The sequence below is a fragment of the Stomoxys calcitrans genome, chromosome 3 (genome assembly GCF_963082655.1).
Source record: "Stomoxys calcitrans chromosome 3, idStoCalc2.1, whole genome shotgun sequence".
Taxonomy (NCBI): domain Eukaryota; kingdom Metazoa; phylum Arthropoda; class Insecta; order Diptera; family Muscidae; genus Stomoxys; species Stomoxys calcitrans.
The window spans coordinates 175,663,901-175,684,316 of record NC_081554.1 but is presented as its reverse complement, the minus strand read 5'-3'; the positions used below and the strand labels follow the sequence as shown (position 1 = coordinate 175,684,316).

Genomic DNA, 20,416 nt, shown 5'->3' with positions numbered 1-20,416 from the left:
CTTCTTCATTTTTTTTTTTTGGCCAGACACAAGGGTGACTACAGCCAAAGTACAATTGGATAAAGTTAGAAGATTGTCCCTGAAGAATATCCAATTTCTTGTAATTCGACGAAAATTGTTGAGGGCAAAAACTCGCACATTTTTATTCAAATAAAATCCATAAAATGCGATATTCTATCGTTATTAGTCGATTGCGGATGCGAGAATTAGGCCCTTAGCCTCCGAGTCAACTCATCTTTATAGAGTACTGACCATTCAGCTGTAACATATCCTATACAATCTGCTAAAGTTTTAAGAAAAATAGTTTTGGCTTTATGTGGTTCTAATATTTGAATTTTATATTGCTGTATTCCAGGTTTTACTCAGTTTTAATTTTTTATTTTATTCTCCTTATTTAATAAATTTTGCTTCTATTCCTATTTCCTTATTACAATAACCCACAGTGTTTGTATTTTCCAGATACACACTTCAATGGTGACATTTAAACTATACAAAAAATCATTTCCACACAGCTGTAGCACAAAGATACAGTGTTTTTATAACTGTACACAAACAGCTGCATTCCGCTACTCTTCTTTCCAGATACAAATATTGACTAACAGATGGTTTGGTCTCTGTTTTGAATTATTTTTTTTCGTTCTCTCTCTCTCTCTCTCTCTCTTACTCTATCTGGGTCAGTGTTGCCATAACAGAAAAAAATCCAGACCACAAATTTTCAAAAAGCCCACCAAATCCCCAACTTGTCGATGAAAAATTTAAAATTTCTTAAACAAAATGTTCTCAAAAGACAAAATTGTTTCATAAGTTATGAGGGCATGTCGTACTGAATGAAATCATCAACCTTTTTTCTTTAAAATCTATCATCAAAAAAAGTAAAAGGAAAGCAAGAGATCACCACACACATCAAGCGAACATAAATCAGTAAGCTTTTTTGCTTTAAAATCTATCATCAAAAAAAGGGAAAGGAAAGCCAGAGCCAACATTCATGCACGGCCACGGTAGAAGATGAGGTAAATGGCTGCCGGGTGAATGTAGTCCTTGGAAGTACGACCACCTCCCATTGCACCTAAAGAAATTAACCTCCCCCGGCAAATCAGAGTGGTTCTGGATCAATTACGTTCCGGCAGGACGCACCCCATCTTAGACGCAGAGTTCCTGGGTCTTGGCACTCAACAGAATCAAGCAGATGAAAGATAGAAAACAACAAACTGCTACAACAACAACAACATCGAGAGATAGGTCTATATGGCACCTATATCCAAATATTGGACGATATTCAACAAAAGGGTTAAGAGGGGTACCAAAACTCGCTGTGCCAAAATTCATTCGAATTAGGATGAATAGGCTTGTTACACTATATCGGGAGATTGTTTGCAAAATTTTTTGTATATCCAAGATATCTGCAAAATTATAAATACCCAGAATTTGGGTATATATTGGTAGGTTAGGATAGGTTTAAGTGGCAGTCTGCAAAATTCGTTGCTGGCAACCTTCAGTCCGTCAGCATGTTTTCCCATTAAACAGTGACCTGGCATGACGGACACAATGACTGAGACGTCAGTTCTAGCAAATGACACATAGTTTAGGAATGCTCACAGCTCCTTCTTTGTGACCATCTATCATTCGTTGGCCTTCGGACCTGGTCCTGAAAACTTAGCTTACATGTCGCTAGAGGCATACCCATAGATTCCAGTATCCCTGGAATGTGTAGGGTAGTTCCTAGTCTCGCAAGCTCATTCGCTTTACAAATCCCTGGGATATCTCTGTGTCCCGGCAGCCAGAACAGGTGGATTTTGAACGGTTCAGCCATATCGTTGAGAGATCTGCGACAGTCGAGGGCGTTTTTTGTGTTCAGAAATACGTTCTTCAAGGATTTAATGGTTGTCTGAGAAGATATTTATGCCAATCGTCGTAATGACATTATATGTTAGCCGTTCTACCACTTCCTTAATTGCAAGGATCTCTGCTTGATACACACAGCAGTGGTAGGGTAACCTCTTCGATATGACCAGTTCTAGATCTAGAGTACACCCCAAAGCCCACCTGGTCGTTTAGTTTAGAACCATCTGTATAGAAATCAATGTAACTTCTGTTACCAGGCATATCGTAGTTTCAATCGGTTCTGTCAGGAATAGTGCTACAGTAATTTTTATCAAAAAGCGGCTCAGGTAGGGTGTAATCCACACTGACTGGAACATTGGATATTGTATCAAGGATAACACAGTGTCCGTAGCCGCCACATGACCAATGAGAAAGCTCCCTTTACCTTACGGCAGTGGTGGCTGCAATTTAAGTAGCCACAATGTCCAGAGGCATAAGATGTTGCATTAAATTTATATATGTATTGCAGCGACCAGTACCTGGGTATTTACCCAATTTACCGGATAAATACCCTTTGGGTATTTACCCATTGCCCATCTCTAATCATGGTTAAATTATAAACCAAACTGAAGTGACAGTGAAATAGAACACGAAACGTTCGTGAACTGTTTAAGCCAGTGTTGCCAAAAAGTTAATAGCTAAAAAATCACCCTTTAATAGAAACAAATTAACGATAACATTAAAAATCTACCAAAATCCATCTGGGCCAACCATCCGACCAAATCCTAAAATGTATAAATCTATCCGACCAAATATGGTAGAAAAAATTTTAAGACGGCAACCCTGCTTCTGGTATTTCATTGCTTTTGCTTTTCATAACCAGTAATTGGCTGTAGTCAACCGTTATTGTGAGTGAATTCATTTCAGCAGCAGAAGTAGCAGAAGCAGCAACGCGATTCGGAAACAAACAAAACAAGCAAGCAACAACACAAACCAACCAAATTTATTCCAAGTTGTAAAGTGAGTGAAGTGTAGTGTTGTGTTCAAGTGTATAAAAAAATCAAACAACAACAAATTATAATAATTGCCATTCATAAATAGCAACATAGAGTGAGTAGTGAGCGTCGCAACCAACAAAAATAAAATCTGCTGTCAGCAACAAATAGAGGAAATAAGTGGCTGAAATTAAGAAAGAAATTATTGAAAATATAGTGAATTATTACCAGTTATTGATGTAAAGATACATATATACAAGCATCTAGAAATAAAATATTAAGCCATTTGTTAAAAAATACGTAGAGAAATATATTCATATTTTCTTTATTTACCTATCAAGCAAACAGAAATTCCCACAAAATACCTTTGATGTTTGTTGTGTGAATGCTAACGCTACTGCTGTTGTTGTCAGTGCTGCCACCGCCGCTGCTTTTGAATGCGTCACAGACCTTCCTCCAGGGGAAATAAATTGAGGTGAAACACGCGCAGAATATCCATCCCAACTGCCTAAAAGTAGTGAGTGAAGTGAAACGAAATTCTCCCCCTCCGCTTAAGAGCACATTTGCCACTTGTTAACATTGCATTGGGTCAGCAGAAATTGTGTGTGTTTTCGTCAGTGCGTGTATGTGTGTGCGTCAGTGAGTTGTAGAGTGTTTGTATACCTAGTGTTCGCGCTTCAGGCCAATCCATCAATAATTTAACCCGAAGAAAAAATCAAAGCATCTATTTTGGGTTTTTTTTTTATCCAACCATCCATCACCAACTCCTCTACCAGTCAAACCCAGAAATAATTTCCGTGCTTGCCAGTGACGTCATAACTTTCGCAACATGGACTCGGTCAGTGCTAATTATGATGAACAACAACAGCGCAATGAAATTACCGCAATTCCTATGTATGGACTAAAATTAAAATTCGATCATGTGTGGCCAGAGAAACGCAATCAGAATCTAAGGCCCTCCATTAAGCAAACATTGCCTTTGGTGCCATTGGCTTGTAGGTGAGTAATAAGAGATGTTATAAACCTTTATAGCATAAACCTCTTGGACACTGGTAGGTGTAGCTACCTCACCTTATCGCCCTAACTGTACAAATGTTTACAATTCTAGTTACCTATATTGCATCATTTTCTTAGGGTCTTAAGGGGTGTTTATCTCTAAGTTTGATAAGATTTCTTAGGGAAAAAGAAAGCATGGCCGTGGGGGACCTATTTAGTCCACGTAATATTTTTGGGCGAAATGCCTTACATAGTAGATAAGCCTGCACACCTGGAACCTAACACCTCATAGTCAAGAATGACTGTTTATTACTTATCTTTTTGTCAAAGACCTGTCTATGATAGACAAAAAGATGAATGGGTATAGTCATAGGCTTTTCCTTTCGTTGATAAGAACTCTACTAAACTTGTAATTTATTGCCTAGTTGTTGCAATACAGATAGTTACTCCTCAAATTTTGACGTTAAATGTCATCGTGTACTCAAAAATTTGTTTTAATTTGCAGAAGGCGTGAAAGCGAGCAAAATTTTGAGTGTTTGGTAATTGAGCGCTTGAAAATTTTTACTAAAGGTTTTTTCACACCCGAAATTTGCGGCATCGAACAGCCGTTTTATGGAAACCAGCTATTTAGTTCAAATAAATGAGAAAAGAGTACACGGTTGTTAAACTCCTGCAAAATGTACCGGCAAATTTTTACTTGAAAATAACTCGAACAGACCTTTTAAATATTACGCTTTTTTTTTTGCCCCAAAAGTAGTCCAAAAAAATGAACCTGATATCCAAATTTAATCTCAAATAGAGTAAGGAGGACATTATGTGAAACAAGTTTAAGTCCGATTCGGAACCATAAAATAATTGAATGCGGAATATTTTAGAAGTCATTGTGTACTATTTCGGGAGATTAAATCGGGAGATCGGTTTATATGGGAGCTGAATCAAGCTATATAACGATTCAGACCATATTAAACACATATGTTGAATGTCATGGGAGAAGCCGTTGTACAAAATTTCTCCCAAATCGGATGAGAATTGCACCCTCTAGAGACTCAAGAAATCAAGATCCCAGATCGGTTTATATGGCAGCTATATCAGATTATTTACCGATTTGAATCATACCTAGCACAGTTGTTGGAAGTGATAGCAAAACACCACGTGCAAAATTACAGCCAAATCGGATAAGAATTGCGCCCTCTATAATCTGAAGAAGTCATGATTTTGCTCAAGAAGCAATATCGGGAGTTCGGTTTATATGGGAGCTGAATCAAGCTATAGATCGATTCAGACCATATTGGACACATATGTTGAATTTCATGGGAGAAGCCGTTGTACAAAATTTCTGCCAAATCGGATGAGAATGGCACCCTCTAAACGCTCAAGAAGTCAAGATCCCAGATCGGTTTATATGGCAGCTTTATCAGGTTATGTACCGGTCTGTGCCATACTTAGCACGGTTATTGGAAGTCATAATAAAACACCTCACGCAAACTTTTAGCCAAATCGGATGAGAATAGCGCTCTCCAGCGGCTCAAGAAGTCAAGATCCAAGATCTGTTCATATCGCGCCTACACCAGTTTATGAACCGATTTAAATCATACTTAGCACAGTTGTTGGAAGTGATACCAAAACACCACGTGCATAATTATAGCCAAATCGTATAAGAATTGCGCCCTCTATAATCTGAAAAAGTCAAGACAAACATGGACCGACTTGGACCATTTACAATCCCAACCGACCTGCACTAATAAAAAGAATTTGTGCAAAGTTTCAAGCGCCTAGCTTTACTCTTTCGAAAATTAGCGTGCTTTCGACAGACAGACGGATCGATGCCTAGACATGCCTAGATCGACTTAAAATGTCATGACGATTAAGAATATATGTACTTTATGGGGTCTGAGACGCATTTTTCGAGGAGTTACAAACAGAATGACGAAATTAGTATACCCCTATCCTATGGTGGAGGGTATAACAAGTAAAAGCGTGCTAAGTTCGGCCGAATCTTGGGATTATGGCAAAAATTTATTCAAAATAAATTTAGTTGGACGGCATAATTTTATTCTTCATACCAAACTTCTGTCAAACCAGCAGTAATTAAAGTTCCTGGGAACCGAACAAGGATGATCAAGAGAGCGGTTTACATGAGAGGTATATCAGGTTATAGACTGATTTGGACCGAATTTGGCACAGTTTTTGGAAGTCATAACGGAACACCACATGCAATTTCGGCTTGTAAAGACTCAGAAAGTCAAATCGGGAGATCGCTTTATATGGGAACTATATCAGGTTATGGACCGTACTTTGGACAGTTGTTGGAAGTCACAACAGTAGACTTCACGCAATATTTCAGTCAAATCTAGCTTTACCCGTTCGAACGCTATCGTGATGTTGACAGACGGACGGACATGGCTAGATCGATTTGGAACGTCCAGACGACGATATTCTTTATAAACGGAATGGGAGGCCATCGTAGCGCAGAGTTTAGCATGTCTGCCTATGACTCTGAACGCCTGGGTTCAAATCCTGGCGAGACCATCAGAAAAAATTTTCAGCGATGGTTTTCCCCTCCTAATGCTGGCAACATTTGTGAGGTACTATGCCATGTTAAACTTCTGTCCAAAGAGTTGTCGCACTGCGGCACACCGTACAGATTCGGCTATTAAAAGGAGGCCCCTTATCATTGAGCTTAAACTTGAATCGGAAAGCACTCATTGATATGTGAGAAGTTTGCCCCTGTTCCTTAGTAAAATGTTCATGGGCGAATTTTGATTTTTTTTATAAACAGAATGACTAGATTAGTATACCCCCATCCTATGTTGGTGTGTATAATAAGGAGATCGGTTATATGGGAGCTGTATCAAGCTATAGTCTGATTCAGACAATATTTGACACGTATGATGAAGGTCAGGTGAGAAGCCGTTGTACAAAAATTTCAGCCAAATCGGATAATCATTCGCCCTCTATAAGCTCAAGTAGTCAAGATCCCAGATCCGTTTATATGGCAATTTTGTTGGCGTGTATAACAAAACACGTCATGCCAAATTTCAGCGAAATTGTGCTCTCTAGTGGCTCAAGAAGTCAAGATTCAAGATCGGTTTATATCGCAGCTATATCAAGTTATGAACGATGTCCGTGTGTTTGTCCCTCCGTTCGTATTTTGTAATCACTCTACAGCTTTCAAAAATTGATATATTCATCTGAAATTTTGTACAGATTCGTATTTTAGCTAAACGCAGGTTAAGTTCTTGATCGGGCCAATTCGGACCATATTTAGATATAGCTGCCATATAGACCGATCTGCCGATGAAGGGTCTAAAGCCCATTAAAACTTTATTTATTATCCGATTTTGCTGAAATTAAAAAGTTGTGAGTTGTTATAAGCCTCTCGACATCCGACCCAAATATGGTTCAGATCGGACTAAATTCCGATATAGCTGCCATCCCATTTTGCCGGTTTAAAGTCTCCTGACTTCCGACCCAAATATGGTTGAGATAGGACTATATTTATATCTAGCTCCCATGTAGACTGGTCTTCCAATTTACAGCCTTAATCTCGTAACTGAGATCAAACTGTTACATGTGTATAAGTTCTCGGGATCTGAATAATATATGATAGAAATATTTTAGATATAACTATGTAAATGGCGGCGGAGTTATAACAAAATAGGATGATTAGACAGACAGATGATTAGGTACTTAAACTATACTTTCAGTAAAAAAGGGAGCTAAAACTACCCTTTCCCTAACGAACGGGTATTCAAGCTACACTTTACCAAAGGATCCGGTGCTAGAACTTCTTCCTAAAACTACCATTTTCCTACGAAAAGTACTAAAACTTTCCTAATGAAAACTAGCCTTTCACCTAGAAAGGGGTACTAAAACTTGCCTTTCCGTAAGAAAAGGGTACTAAAACTAGCCTTTACCTAAGAAAAGTGTACTAAAAATTAGCTTTTCCCTAAGAAAAGGGTACTAAAACTAGCCTTTCCCCTAAGGAAAATGGTGCTTTAACTAGCCTTTCCCTATAGAAAGGGTGCTTTAACTAGCCTTTCCCTAAGGAAAGGGTACTAAAACTGGCTTTTCCCTAAGGAACGGGTACTAAAACTTCCCCTTCCCTTACGAAAGGGTACTAAAACTACATTTTCCCTAAGTAAAAGGTACTAAAAGTAGTCTTCCCCTGAGGTACTAATCATACGCTTTCCCTCAATTACTTTACTTTAATTTGCTATGACAGAACATTTGTTCCACTAGCCGAACGTAGAACAGCGTTCCAAGCGCTTCGATCTTCTGCGCTCATTCTAAAATCTCTGACACCAAGTTTCGAGGTGTCTCCCACCATTTGATCTTTCCATCGAGCTTTTGGTCTTGCCGGTTTGCGTGTACCACCGTATTTGCATTCAAAAGACTTCTTTGCTGGAGCTTCTTTATCCATTCTAACAACATGACCTAGCCAACGCATCCGTTGTATTTTGATACGTGTAACTATGCTACCGTCTTCATACAGCTCATACAGCTCGAAGTTCATACGACGCCTTTATTCTCCATTAACGCAAACTGGTTCATATATTGTACGAAGAATCGTTCTCTCAAATACTCCAAGCACTGCCTCATCAGCTTCCACAAGTACACATGCCTCAGAACCATATAACAACACGGGCAGTATCAGTGTCTGCATAGTGCAATCTCCGTCTGTCAAGAGGTTGTGTTTTTTATAAACTGCTTACCTCATCCAAAGAAGCATCTGTTTGCCAGTATTATTCTTCGCTTTATTTCAAAACTGGTGTCATTCGTTTCGGTCAGGGTGGGGGTCGAGGTAGAAGAAGTTGCTGACTATCTCAAAGTTGTGGTTTCCAACTTTCGGTCTGTACGACTCCCCCAAACTGGAGTCCTTTCCAGGCTTCAGTAGCGGGATCACTCTGCCCATTTTCCTGACCTCGAGTGTTCTATAAGAGTGTTCAAAGACAGGTTGAGGACAGCAGTAAGGTACTCAACTCCAGGTAAATCCAGATTCGTCGGCATCAGTGTAGAGATTCCGTCGGGTCCCAACGCCTTAGATGATTTGGCGCCACGGATGGCTTTCGTAACTTCCGAAACATAGTCCGACGACGAAGAAGCAGAAGGCGACGACGACGCTTGTGACCTACTGGTGTCTATGTTCGCACAGCACCTTGAAACATATTCCGTATTACTATACTCCCGTAGTGATGTAAAGCCAGACCAAGATCGGAAATATACCCATTCCATGCACCTATTACAATTCACCGACACCGACCGATGATGGAGGTGCTTCTGGCAAACCGAACAGAACCAGGGTCCAGGGTGTAGGTGCTGATTTGTCCTTTTCGGTTCTTTGCCAGGATTTGGCGCAGTGTGAATATCTGGTCTATGGTGGATTTATCAGGTCTAAAGCCGCATTCATGAACTGTATGACGATGATAGTTACATAGTTACACGCATCAAAATACAACGGCTGCGTTGGCTAGGTCATGTTGTCAGAATGGATAAAGAAGCTCCAGCAAAGAAGTCTTTTGAAGACATACACGGTTTGGTGGTACAGGCAAACCGGGAAGACCGAAAGCCCGATGGAAAGATCAAGTTGTGGGAGACATCTCAAAACTTGATGTCAGAGATTTTAAAATGAACGCAGAAGATCGAGGCGCTTGGAAAGCTATTCTACGTTCGGCTAGTAGAACAAATATTCTGTCATAGCCAATTAAAGTATGTAAAGTAAAGCCGCATTCATAGGAGCCGATTATCTCATTGACTTTAGGCTTTAATCTTTCAGACAGTATGCTGAGGTTCCAAACATCGGGTTTGCTTTATTTCAGCCTGATCGCGCAGATGAGCTGATGCATACGTCTTTTAAGCGTTTCGCCTTCGGTCTAAAATAGTTCGGTTGGCAACCCATCGGTTCCTGCTGTCTTTTTGTTCTTATGTCGGGTCCCTGCTGCTTGGACCTCATTCTAATTAGAAGGTAAACATTCCATACCATCATCAGGGATTGGTTCTGCGGTACCCTCATTGCCTCTACTATCAGATACTAGTAGCTGGGTAAAATGTTATTTCCATATCCTTAGCACACTATGAATATCTCTTATTTTGGCCCCAATAGAATGTCTCTGCAGTAGGATGTGCGAAGGGATGGAGACTTATTCCTCTGTATTTGCCACATACACCTTTCTTGTGTACGCGCCATAGTATGTTGAGGTTCCTAACATCAGGTATGCGTTCTTTCAGCCAGATCGCGCAGACGAGCTGATGCATATGTCTTTTAATCGTTTCACCTCCGGTCTGAAATATTGTAGTTCGGCTGGGAATCCATCGGTTCCTGCTACCTTGTTGTTCTTATGTCGAGTCACTGCTACTTGGACCGCATTCTGACTAGGAGGTAAACATTTTTGCCATCATCAGGGATTGGTTTTGCGGTACCCTTACTACTATGGGGTACTAGCAGCTGGGTAAAATGTTCTTTCCATATCCTTATCACACTATCAATATCTGTTATTTTTGGCCCCAGTAGGATGTATCTGCAGTTGGGTGTGACTGTACTAAAGCCATCGGTTTGATTATTTGGTACCATTTGCGGACTTCCTTCTGAATCATAAATATCTCGACTCGCTCGCACTCACATCCTTCCAATTCCTTCTTCTCTTCCTTGTTGGTAGAACTCGAAGTAGTGTCTGAAATACTCTTGCAAACACGTGAGAATTTAGCATGAAAGGTTACTTACGCCGGGCTTCTTTAATATGGTCCTTTATAGTTTATTTCTGAAAAAAAGTTAAAACCCATTATTCAACCGTCCAGTAAACTTTAACATTCTTCATAATTTTCTTCAATTTGTTTTGTTTAGTTTTCTTTTTAAGAAAAACAAAAAAATTAAACCATAAACTTTATATAGCACCTCAAAACATAACAATGAAAAACGATGTCTTGAGCATGGCGCCTGAACCCATTAAAGATTAACCTTCTATCTCACAAGCAAACAGGCGCCTTCTTTTCCCATACCCTCTTTTCTGGAATTTATAGTCCTTCACACTGCTGACCCATTTATCTAACTTGCAGAACTTCTTTAATATGATTTCGACTTGTTGTTTAACATTTGATGACAAGAACAACAAGAAAAATGGAATTCTACAAAGAAAAGACACTCTGTACGTGAATCCGCCAAAGAGAAAAAAAACCAAGTTTAAACTAAAACTGCAAACATAAAATCAAGACAAAAAGGGAAACGGAAATATACAATACCATAGCATGCATACATATGTCGACTGTTATACGCTTAGCACAACTGAAACGACATTAGTCAGTCATACATACAGTCAGTCCACCAGTTTATATCCACGTGCTGTAGTATCAAAGTATTCGTGCAAACTAAGGGGCAATATCAACACACACACCCAAGGATTACAAACTATAACCTGACAGGAATATACACACACAGCCACACACAAATAGTCAACATAGTAAGGCATTATTCCTTTTTTCTTGTTGCCAGTCGTCGACATGGTTATGCGAATATACATTTATGTGTCTGTGTTTTTTGTGGAAACCTGACGCCAGAAAATGTCCCACGCTATGTTAGTAGAGATAGAGAGAGAATTGGGGCCTATCTGGGCCTTCTACGAAAAATCAGTTTTAGAAAAATTTGGTATATAAAGAAAAAAGGAAAATATAGCATATTTTAGGGTATCTATCGAAAAAAACTTCTGACGAACCTTTTTCTATAGAAAACAACTTCTCACGAACTTTTTTCTATAGAAAACGAGTTCTAACTTATGACAAACTTTTTTCTATAGAAAAAAACTTCTGACGAACTTTTTTCTATAGAAAAAAACTTCTGACAAACTTTTTTCTATAGAAAAAAACTTCTGACAAACTTTTTTCTATAGAAAAAAACTTCTGACAAACTTTTTTCTATAGAAAAAAACTTCTGACAAACTTTTTTCTATAGAAAAAAACTTCTGACAAACTTTTTTCTATAGAAAAAAACTTCTGACGAACTTTTTTCTATAGAAAAAACTTCTGACGAACTTTTTTCTATAGAATAAAACTTCTGACGAAATTTATTCTATAGAAAAAAACTTCTGACTAACTTTTTTCTATAGAAAAAAACTTCTGACGAACTTTTTTCTATAGAAAAAAACTTCTGACGAACTTTTTTCTATAGAAAAAAACTTCTGACGAACTTTTTTCTATAGAAAAAAACTTCTGACGAACTTTTTTCTATAGAAAAAAACTTCTGACGAACTTTTGTCTATAGAAAAAAACTTCTGACGAACTTTTTTCTATAGAAAAAAACTTCTGACGAACTTTTTTCTATAGAAAAAAACTTCTGACGAACTTTTTTCTATAGAAAAAAACTTCTGACGAACTTTTTTCTATAGAAAAAAACTTCTGACGAACTTTTTTCTATAGAAAAAAACTTCTGACGAACTTTTTTCTATAGAAAAAAAACTTCTGACGAACTTTTTTCTATAGAAAAAAACTTCTGACGAACTTTTTTCTATAAAAAAAAACTTTTGACGAACTTTTTTCTATAGAAAAAACTTCTGACGAACTTTTTTCTATAGAAAAAAACTTCTGACGAACTTTTTTCTATAGAAAAAAACTTCTGACGAACTTTTTTCTATAGAAAAAAACTTCTGACGAACTTTTTTCTATAGAAAAAAACTTCTGACGAACTTTTTTCTATAGAAAAAAACTTGACGAACTTTTTTCTATAGAAAAAAACTTCTGACGAACTTTTTTCTATAGAAAAAAACTTCTGACGAACTTTTTTCTATAGAAAAAAACTTCTGACGAACTTTTTTCTATAGAAAAAAACTTCTGACGAACTTTTTTCTATAGAAAAAAACTTCTGACGAACTTTTTTCTATAGAAAAAAACTTCTGACGAACTTTTTTCTATAGAAAAAAACTTCTGACGAACTTTTTTCTATAGAAAAAAACTTCTGACGAACTTTTTTCTATAGAAAAAAACTTCTGACGAACTTTTTTCTATAGATAAAAACTTCTGACGAACTTCTTTCTATAGAAAAAAGGGTTCTGACGAACTTTTTTCTTTAAGAAAAAAGGGTTCTGACGAACTTTTTTCTTTAAGAAAAAAGGGTTCTGACGAACTTTTTTCTTTAAGAAAAAAGGGTTCTGACGAACTTTTTTATTTAAGAAAAAAGGGTTCTGACGAACTTTTTTATTTAAGAAAAAAGGGTCTGACGAACTTTTTTCTTTAAGAAAAAAGGGTTCTGACGAACTTTTTTCTTTAAGAAAAAAGGGTTCTGACGAACTTTTTTCTTTAAGAAAAAAGGGTTCTGACGAACTTTTTTCTTTAAGAAAAAAGGGTTCTGACGAACTTTTTTCTTTAAGAAAAAAGGGTTCTGACGAACTTTTTTCTTTAAGAAAAAAGGGTTCTGACGAACTTTTTTCTTTAAGAAAAAAGGGTTTTGACGAACTTTTTTCTTTAAGAAAAAAGGTTTCTGACGAACTTTTTTCTTTAAGAGAAAAGGGTTTTCTTAACGAAAAATGGGTTCTGACGAACTTTGTTTATGGTGTTCTTGTGGCTTTAGCCTTTTTGAAGAGAAAACCATTCCTATGGCCGTCCAAGGCCCTGTACATTATCCTGCCTATGAAAATATGGCCACGAAACCCATTTTATATGCGAGTTTTTCTCTAGGTTGCCTCACCGAAATATGTCGTCAGCAGGTCCGTTCTATTGGATTATGTGTGGTGAAAAAAATTTTTGAGTTGTCTCAAGTATTAGTGTTTGTGTTGGTTTCTCATAATGCCAACAATCGGTTGCGTATTGCCGTCGTCATTACATTCCAAAAATAGAGCCTGAGTTAGGAGTGGAGGACGCAAAGTAATAATTAAGCAACAAAAACAAAAAAGCAAACGACCAGGAATAATATTGGCACCAAATCTAAAAAATCAAAAACATCCATATAGGAAACACTTGCAAAAAATTTAAATAAGCTAAATTTAATATTGAGGGAAAGGAGAAAGATTTTATGAAAATCTTAATATTTGGACACCAAGAAGTACAAAATGTTTTAAGCGAACTATTTTAAGGAAACGGTTGGAAATGCGTCGGGAGTGCTAGACCTAGAAAAAAATTATTGTCGTCTTTAAATTATGAATTTTGTTGCAAATTATCCTGAATAAAACGTTTTTAATGTATTTTTATATAAAGAAATATTCCGTAGAATTTGCTGAACTCCATTCATGGTGAAGGGCATATGAGATTCGGATTGACTTGGGCTAAATGTCCATAATCGATAGCATTCATCTGTAAATAGCCTTTCAAATGTATCATTTAGTTGACAGATATGCTGTTTCTAAAACAGTTGAGAAAACCTTGCCTTCTACGATAATTTTTGATATCCGACCAACAAATTTAAATTCCAATTTATTTTTTCACCAATAGCAGAATAATGAATATTTATAGAAAAAAACATTAAAAATTGACACAGTTTTCATACGAGTAAACAAAAAATATACAAAGCCAAAGAAAGAAATATTTCAATATTGAGTTGGCCTTGACATTAGAATTTTTAGTATGCATGGGTTTTAAATATTCAAAATTTTGTGGGTAAAGAGTTTGCAATTCTGTTTTTAAAGATAGATAAACAGTTGATATTAAAGACTTTCTTGTTTCTTCTATTGTTAACACATTCTCATTCATACTAGAAATCGTTGCTAAATCATCGGCAAAAATAACCAGTAAGGAAAGGCAAAAGTCGGGCGGAACCGGCTATAAAATACACTACACCTACCCTGCAATTATAAATTCGATAGATACAGCGGTCAAAAAAAGTATTCATCATTAGCAAAATTGATAATAAATTCACTTATTTTGGGTAATTGAAGAAAATTTAAAGTAAACAAATAATGCAGTTTTATGCAATAGTTTATTTTTCGTAATATTTTTTAAAATAAATTCAAAAAATAAATTTAATTAGCGCAAAAAATGCAATTTTATATAATAACACCAAAAACAGAACAAAAAAAGTATTCATCATTGATGTGCTATCATCAAAGTCAAATTCAAATATTATTTGGGAATCCCCCTTTTCTGTTTTATTTAGTAAAGGAGGCTTTGCCCTTGACAGCAAATATTTAATTTCATTGAAAATATAGTTTTTGTCAAAATGGGTCGTAAGCAAAACGAGGTTTCTGATGAGGTAAAAGTTTTGATAATAAAACACCACAGGAATGGTTTAACTCAAAAAACTATCAGTGAAATATTAAATAGACCACGATCTACTATACAATCCATCATCAGAAAGTGGACAGAAACGAAAACTGTTGACAATAAACCAAGATCTGGACGACCAAAAGCACTTTCAGTTGGAGATGTGCGTTGGCTAGTGCGGCAAGTTCAGAAAACTCCGAAGACAAATGCGACCATTCTTCGTAAAAACACTATGGAATATTTAGGGAAGGAAGTTACTACACAAACAATTCGAAATACACTCAAAAGGCATAGTTACAGAGGAAGAACTGCACGTAAGAAGCCCTTTATAAATAAAATAAACCGAGTGAAAAGGCTAAACTTCGCAAAAATGTATGTAAAACAGCCCGAATCATTTTGGAAAACAGTAATTTTTGCAGACGAGAGCAAGTTTAATCTTTTTGGGTGCGATGGAAAGGTCATAGTGTACAGAAAACCAAATACAGAGCTTGAAGAACGAAACACAGCTGCTACTGTAAAACATGGTGGAGGTGGTTTAATGGTTTGGGGGTGTATGGCGGCTTCAGGAGCGGGAAATCTTGAAATTATTAATGGAGTAATGGATCATAAGTATTACATTGACATTTTAAAGAGGAATTTAAAAGATAGTGCTGTAAAACTTGGGCTTGGTAATAACTTTCAATATTATCAAGATAATGACCCCAAACATTCTGCTTTAAATACCAAGATGTGGATGCTGTATAACTGCCCCAAAGTCATTAAAACTCCTCCTCAAAGTCCCGACTTGAACCCAATTGAACATCTTTGGGAACATCTCGAACGCAAATTGAGAACGCGCAATTTTTCGAGCAAGAGTCAAATGCAACAGGTGATAATGGAGGAATGGACTAATATAGACCAAAATATAACCGCTAAATTAGTCCAATCGATGTCAAACCGTTTAAAAGAAGTTATAAGACGCGGTGGTCGAATAACAAAGTATTAATTTTTTTAAATTATGTTATTTATTTTTTTGTTTTTTTGCAATGATGAATACTTTTTTTGTTTAATTTTTTGTGTTCAGCTGTAAAATGGCCCTTTTTGTTCCAATAAATACTATTTTTTTCTTTAAAAACAATGAAATTGTGTACATATATATCACACAAGCACTACTGCATCATTAGTTTAATATGTTATTATTCCAATTGTCTTTTGTAGACTTATTAAAAAAAAAACATTGAATGATGAATACTTTTTTTGACCGCTGTATATGTATAGAAGAGCTCTATCTAAATCTGAACCGACTTTTTTCGAACAGATCGTTTGAAATTTGTTGTTACTACGGCCACATAAGTGCAAAACCGATGATAAATATACAATATAAGGGAACTATATCCAAATCTGAACCGATTTTGATGAAATCTTGCAGATAGGTTAAGATCAGTAACAAAACAATCCGTGCCAAATTTTGTGCAGATTGATTGAAAGTTGAAGTTACTACGGCCATTTAATTGCAAATCGGGCGATACATATATATGGGAGCTTTATCTAAATCTGAACCAATTTTGATGAAATCTTTCAAATACGTTAGGATCAGTAACAAAACAATCCGTGCCAAATTTTGTACTGATCGTTTTGTTTTAAGTGCAAATTGGGCAATTCATATATATGGGAGCTATATCTTAATCTTAACCGATTTTGATGAAAACTTGCAGATAGGTTTAGATCGGTAACAAATCAATCTATGCAAAATTTTGTGCAGATCTGTTGCAAATTGTAGTTACTACAGCCATTGAAGTCGAAATCAGGCAATACATATATGTGCGAGCTATATCTAAATCTGATCAAATTTTTGATGAAATCTTACAGATATACTTAGATCGGTAACAAAACAATCCGTGCCAAATTTTGTGCAGATCGGTTGAAATTTGTAGTTACTACGACCATTAAAGTGCAAATCGTGCGATACATATCTGTGGGAGCTATATATAAATCTGAACCGATTTTCATGAAATCTTGCGAATAAGTGAAAATCAGTAACAAAATAATCTATGCCAAATTTTGTGCAGATCGGTTGAATGTTTTAGTTACTACGGCAATTAAAGTACAAATAGGGCTATACATATATATAGAAGCTATATCTAAATCCAAACCGATTTTTACCAAAATCAATAGGCTTCGTCCTTAAGACAAAAAAGTGATATGTGCAAAATTTCGTGAAGATTGGACAACAAATACGACCTGCACCTTGATTACAAGAATACATGGACTCACAGACGGACATGGGTAAATCGAATCGGAAAGTGATTCTGAGTCGATCGGTATACTTATCAATGGGTCTAACTCTTCTCCTTCTTAGCGTTACAAACAAATGCACAAACTTATAATACCCTGTAGGGTATAACAAGTTAAAGCGTAAGTTCGGTCGGGCCGAATCTTGTATACCCTCCACCATGGATCGCATTTGTCGGTATCTCAAACAAGGCAAACAAAGGATAAAAGAAAAGAATTGCTTTGTTATTGGAACTATATCAAGTTATGGTTCATTTCGGTTCATATTTGAATTAAATATTGGAGAATTTTAGCCAAATCTAGTAAAATTTGCGCCATTTAGGGGCTGAAGAAGTAAACTAGGGAGATCGGTTAATAGGGGAGCTGTATTAGGCTATAGACCGATTCAGACCATATTCGACTCGTAAGTTGAAGGTCATGGGAGAAGCCGTTGTACAAAATTTCAGTCAAATCGGATAACAATTGCGCCCTTCAAAGGCTCAAGAAATTAAGCTCCCAGATTGGTTTATATTGCAGCTATATCAGGTTAGTTACCGATTTGAACCATACTCAGCACAGTTGTTAGAAGTCATAACAAAACACCTCATGCAAAACTTCAAACTAATCGGACTAGAATTGCGCCCTCTAGTGGCTCAAGAAGTCAAGATCGGTTTATATGGCAGCTATATCAGGTTAGGGACCAATTTGAACCATTCTTATCACAGTTGTTGAAAGTCATAACAAAACTCCTTTCAGCCAAATCGGATAGGAATTGCTCCCTGTAGATGCTCAAGAAGTCAAGACCCCAGATCGGTTTATATGGCAGCTATACCAGGTTAAGGTCCGATTTGAACCAAACTTAGCACAGCTGTTTAAAGTCATAGCAAAACACCTCGTGCAAAATTTCAGCTAAATCGGTTAATAATTGCGCCCTCTAGTGGCTCAAGAAGGCAAGTCAAGGATTATATGGCAGATATATGAGGTTATAGACTGATTTGGATTGTTCGTAGCACAGTTTTTGGAAGTCATAAAAAAACACGTCATTTAAGATTTCAGCCAAATCGAATAAGAATTGCGTCTTCTAGTTGCTCAAGAAGTTAAGATCAAAGATCGGTTTATATGGCAGCTATATCAAAACATGGACCGATATGGCCCATTTACAATCCCAACTGACCTACACTAATGAAAAGTATTTGTGCAAGTTTTCAAGCGGCTAGCTTTACTCCTTCGAAAGTTAGCGTGCTTTCGAAAGACAGACGGACGGACATGGCTAGATCGACTTAGAATGTCATGACGATCAAGAATATATATACTTTATGGGGTCTTAGACGAATATTTCGACAGTATGACGAAATTGGTATACCCCCATCCTATGGTGTAGGGTATAAAAAGAATTGCATCATTGCAATTCAAGAAGTATCATCAAGGGATCCGTTCATATAGGAGTCATAACCAAATACATTTTTATACCCACCACCATATGAAATACTAATCTAGTCATTCCGTTTGTAACACCTCGAAATATTCGTGTAAAATCCGATAAAGTATGTATATTCTTGATTGTTTCGCCGTTCTCGATCAATCTAGCCATGTCCGTCCGTCCATCTCTCGAAATCACGATAGAGGTCGAACACGTAAATCTAACCCCTTGCACAGATACTGAATATTGATGTAGATCGTTGGGGATTGCAAATGGGCCATATCCGTTCAGATTTAGATATAGCTCCCATATAAGCCGATCTCCAGATATGACTTCGTGAGCCCCTGAAAGCCGGAATTTTTATCCGATCTGGCTGAAATTTTGCATGTAGTGTTCTATTATGACTTCCAACAACTGTGTTAAGTACGACCCAAATCGGTATATTACCTGATACAGCTCCCATAAACACCAACTCTCGATTTGACTGCTTGAGCCCCTGGAAGCTGCAATTTTTATACGATCTGGCTAAAATTTTGCACGTATGACTTCCAACAACTGTGTTAAGTACGACCCAATTTCGATTTGACTGCTTGAGCCCCTGGAAGCTGCAATTTTTATACGATCTGGCTAAAATTTTGCACGTAGTGTTCTGTTATGACTTCCAACAACTCTGTTTGACTTCCAACAACTCGTCTATAACCTCATTAACTTTCATGTAAACCAGTCTCTATCATCCTTGTTCGGTTCCTAGAAGCTTTAATTTTTGCTGGTTTGATAGAAGTTTGGTATGTATAATAAAATTATGCCCTGCAACTTAATTTATTTTGTATACATTTTTAGCAGAATCCATGGTGGTGGGTTCCCAAGCACACCTTTACTTGTTATTTCTTTAGAACATTTTATTTTCATAGAAAATTTTATTTCTATACACAATTTTTATTTCTGAATTTCACTGGAATATAAGGTTTTAATTGATTAGATTTTTTTGCTGATTTTTTTCTTTGAATGTAAGTCATAACTCCATTAATTACACCAGATATTGTTGATAAATTTTTTTATTTAACATGTTTATAACTTCAAACACGGAAAACGAATAAAAAAGTTTGCGTGTTGTATTGTAGTTGTTGCAAAGCTTAAATTATTGAAATAACACCAAACAAGACTTGACTGCACTCCTAGGGTTATGTAGATGTGGTATAAGTGGCAATCTTCAGACAAAAATTTTTTAGTGGGAATCAAGGGCCAGTGCTGGGATATCACAGTTAAATATTGGGGTGTAAGGCAAAATGTGGATAGCAAATATCACCCACTACCCCAAAGCACATTTCTTGATCGAAATCTTGTCATAAAATTGGATTCCAAAAAAATGTTCTTTAAAAAATTAAAAAAAAAAATTAAAACAATAAAAATTTTTTAAAAATTTTAATTAAATTTGAAAAAATTTTAATAAAAATTAAGAAAAATTTTTTAAAATTTATGAAAATTTTAATAAAATTTAAGACAATTTTAAACATAATTTAAGAAAATTTAAAAAAATATTAAGAAAATTAAAAAAAAAATTTAAGCAAGATTTTAAAAAAATTAAAAAATGTTTTTTTTTTTAAAGCAAAACTACCCAAATTCCACATTTTGTTACGTTAGGTTTGATTGAAACCTGCCCATATCACTTCGGGCGTACCGCTAAGCCAGAATTTTCTTTAGTTTTCTTTAAAAATTCAATTTAACCAATGTTTTGTGTGTAAACTCAAGATTATTG

At 36.3% G+C, this 20,416-nt stretch overlaps 1 protein-coding gene across 3 annotated transcripts in view; it reads left to right on the top strand.

Moving 5' to 3' along the window:
• Nucleotides 1–2,747: 2,747 nt before the first annotated feature.
• LOC106092616 (non-lysosomal glucosylceramidase) overlaps nucleotides 2,748–20,416 on the top strand; it is a 60,571-nt gene continuing 42,902 nt past the window's right edge. Inside the window, exons 1-2 of one of the 3 annotated variants that reach the window (XM_013259518.2) lie at nucleotides 2,748–2,931; nucleotides 3,158–3,815. In XM_013259518.2, the coding sequence (XP_013114972.1) occupies nucleotides 3,646–3,815 (170 nt within the window). In that variant the 5' untranslated portion in view covers nucleotides 2,748–2,931; nucleotides 3,158–3,645. Of the gene's footprint in view, nucleotides 3,816–20,416 lie in introns of all 3 variants that reach the window. The other 2 variants (XM_059364858.1, XM_013259526.2) reach the window with 2 other exon arrangements.